The sequence below is a fragment of the Stegastes partitus genome, unplaced genomic scaffold (assembly GCF_000690725.1).
Source record: "Stegastes partitus isolate 25-593 unplaced genomic scaffold, Stegastes_partitus-1.0.2 Scaffold55, whole genome shotgun sequence".
NCBI lineage: Eukaryota > Metazoa > Chordata > Actinopteri > Pomacentridae > Stegastes > Stegastes partitus.
The window spans coordinates 805,107-807,261 of NW_007577786.1; the positions used below are offsets into that span (position 1 = coordinate 805,107).

Consider the following 2,155-nt stretch of genomic DNA (forward strand, 5'->3'; position numbering starts at 1 on the left):
GTCACAGCTGAATCAATTATGGCTTATTAGCTACACCAAGGAGTGCATAATTTTTTAGGTAAACTTTATATTTAGCAGTTTGTAAATGAGACATGTAGAATGAGGTGATTTGGATGAAATGTTGCGATTTTAAGTTTAGATTTGGTCAATGAAACAGAAAGTTACACAGCAAGTTCGCGTTTTTACAGTTTGTGACTCTGTTAAATGGTGTAATTTGGCAGATTTTTAAACAACAACATGCATTTAAAACCAGCTGGAGGGTTTTGTGGTTCAGAGGTTTAAGCAGTTAAATTATGGGGACAGTAGCAGTTGGAGTCTTTGCAGAGACGAGAGAGATTTTTGCACATTAGGTGTTACTGGAGCCAGAGTAATGACAGATTAATGCATGGATCTGACATCATCTAAAAGCTGCAGCAAATGAACCGTCAGACCGTTAGACAGCTACTAAACAACCAAGTGCATCAGCATACGTAATATTTTAAGTGTTTCAAGGTGGAACTTGTCTTCTCAAAATGACAAATTGCATATTTTATAAACCCATTTGCACTCTGCTGTTTTTCCTCTCTGCCACTTCAGTGCCTCCTCATGTCCCGTCCTGCGACGTGCCGAGCTCGGTGTTTGTCGGTTCAGGCCTGGAGCTGCTCTGTAAGGACAAGCTGAGCGTACCTCCCGCCACCTACCGCTGGTACAAAGACAACAGGGCTCTGACTGGCGCAGGAGAAACTCCCTACAGCATCGACACAAACAAGGGCACGCTGGTGAGAATGCACTATAATATGTAAACACGACAACACAAATGTGCAGACACGCAGGTGTAGCTTTCTTCACTCCCCCTTGTGCCTTGTCTCTGTTTGTCTGGAGCAGAAGTTTAAAAGCGTGTCCAAGCTGGATGCAGGGATGTACCGCTGTGAGTCCTCTAACAGTGTGGGGGCGCCCAAGAGCTGTGTGGCGCAACAGCTGAAAGTTGTTGAATGTATGTATGTTTGTAAAATCCACTCACACACGCTCATGTTTCATGTTTTCCTGACCAAAGACTAAAAGAAAAATTCCCCTCCTTCCAGATCCTTTGAATATGACGATCCTAATAGCAGGTGCTGCAGGTTTTGTGGCGCTCCTCCTGTTCTGCTGCATCTGTCTGTGCGTCTGCCGCCACCGAGGCTGCTGCAAGAGTGAGTAGAGTGATGTAGACTCAGTGTGTGCCTGTCACACTAACACTGATTTTTTTTGACTGAACGCACAAACGTACATGTCCACAACACTTCTGTTCTGCCTACACAGTATTATTTTTCCATTTGTTGGGTAGTGAACAAGAGTCTCTACCTACTGACATACATAAATATAGCAATCAGACGAGCAAGCAGTTATTATTTCATAGTGTTTAGGCCAATAAGTGAAGACACGTCTTGTGAAACATTTAAATTCAAATAAATTTTAACATCAGAGTAATTTCATCATGTCTTTAAAACAAAATCGGTTTGTCACAATATCAGATTTTCACTACGCAATGACCTAAAGAAGTCATGATGATATCCTAATAGTAGTTTAAAAAGAAAAAGTGCTATAAGTCTGATTCATCTTTAGTTTTTGTTTTGGTTTGCATGTCATAATGACCAAATGACTTAAAATACAAGTATAGGAAGGTGAAGAGAGAATCTGTAACTATAACTACGTTGTCTGTGTGTTACTAGTGGATTATTCACACGTGCATAGCTTTCAAAGATAAAAACTTTATTTAGGTTGAAGGCGTGTTTACCTACAGATAGTATGTTAAAATGCTCCGTCACAAGTCAAAGTCCTGCATTACCTCATAAAAACTGTTCCACATTATTATCAGTTTCCTGAATCCCAGGGATCACTCAGGCGTCTTTCAGCTAATTGATTTGCATTTTAGACCTCTGAGCTTTACTACTCTTCTTATCTAAGTTACCAGCAGGAAGTTGCTTTAGTGAACATGCTTTGATGGACCCGCTTTGCACGGCCACATTCAGCACTGATAGCAGAGTGATAGAGCAGGCTGCTAGCTGGTAAACTGTAAATAGTAATTCAAGGAATGTGTTCCCACCGCTTCATTAACCCTGTTCAGGACTTTCATGTTGCCATACGGGGCTGCAAGGTGGAGTGGTGGTTAGCACCGTTGCCTCGCAGGAAGAAGGTC

At 41.7% G+C, this 2,155-nt stretch overlaps 1 protein-coding gene across 1 annotated transcript in view; it reads left to right on the forward strand.

Annotated features, from left to right (window-relative positions):
• The window catches only part of jam2b (junctional adhesion molecule 2b), a 17,372-nt gene that overhangs the window by 6,697 nt on the left and 8,520 nt on the right, over positions 1 to 2,155 (forward strand). Inside the window, exons 5-7 of the mRNA XM_008275590.1 lie at positions 577 to 758; positions 865 to 973; positions 1,062 to 1,169. Of these exons, the coding sequence (XP_008273812.1) occupies positions 577 to 758; positions 865 to 973; positions 1,062 to 1,169 (399 nt within the window). The remainder of the gene's footprint in view (positions 1 to 576; positions 759 to 864; positions 974 to 1,061; positions 1,170 to 2,155) is intronic.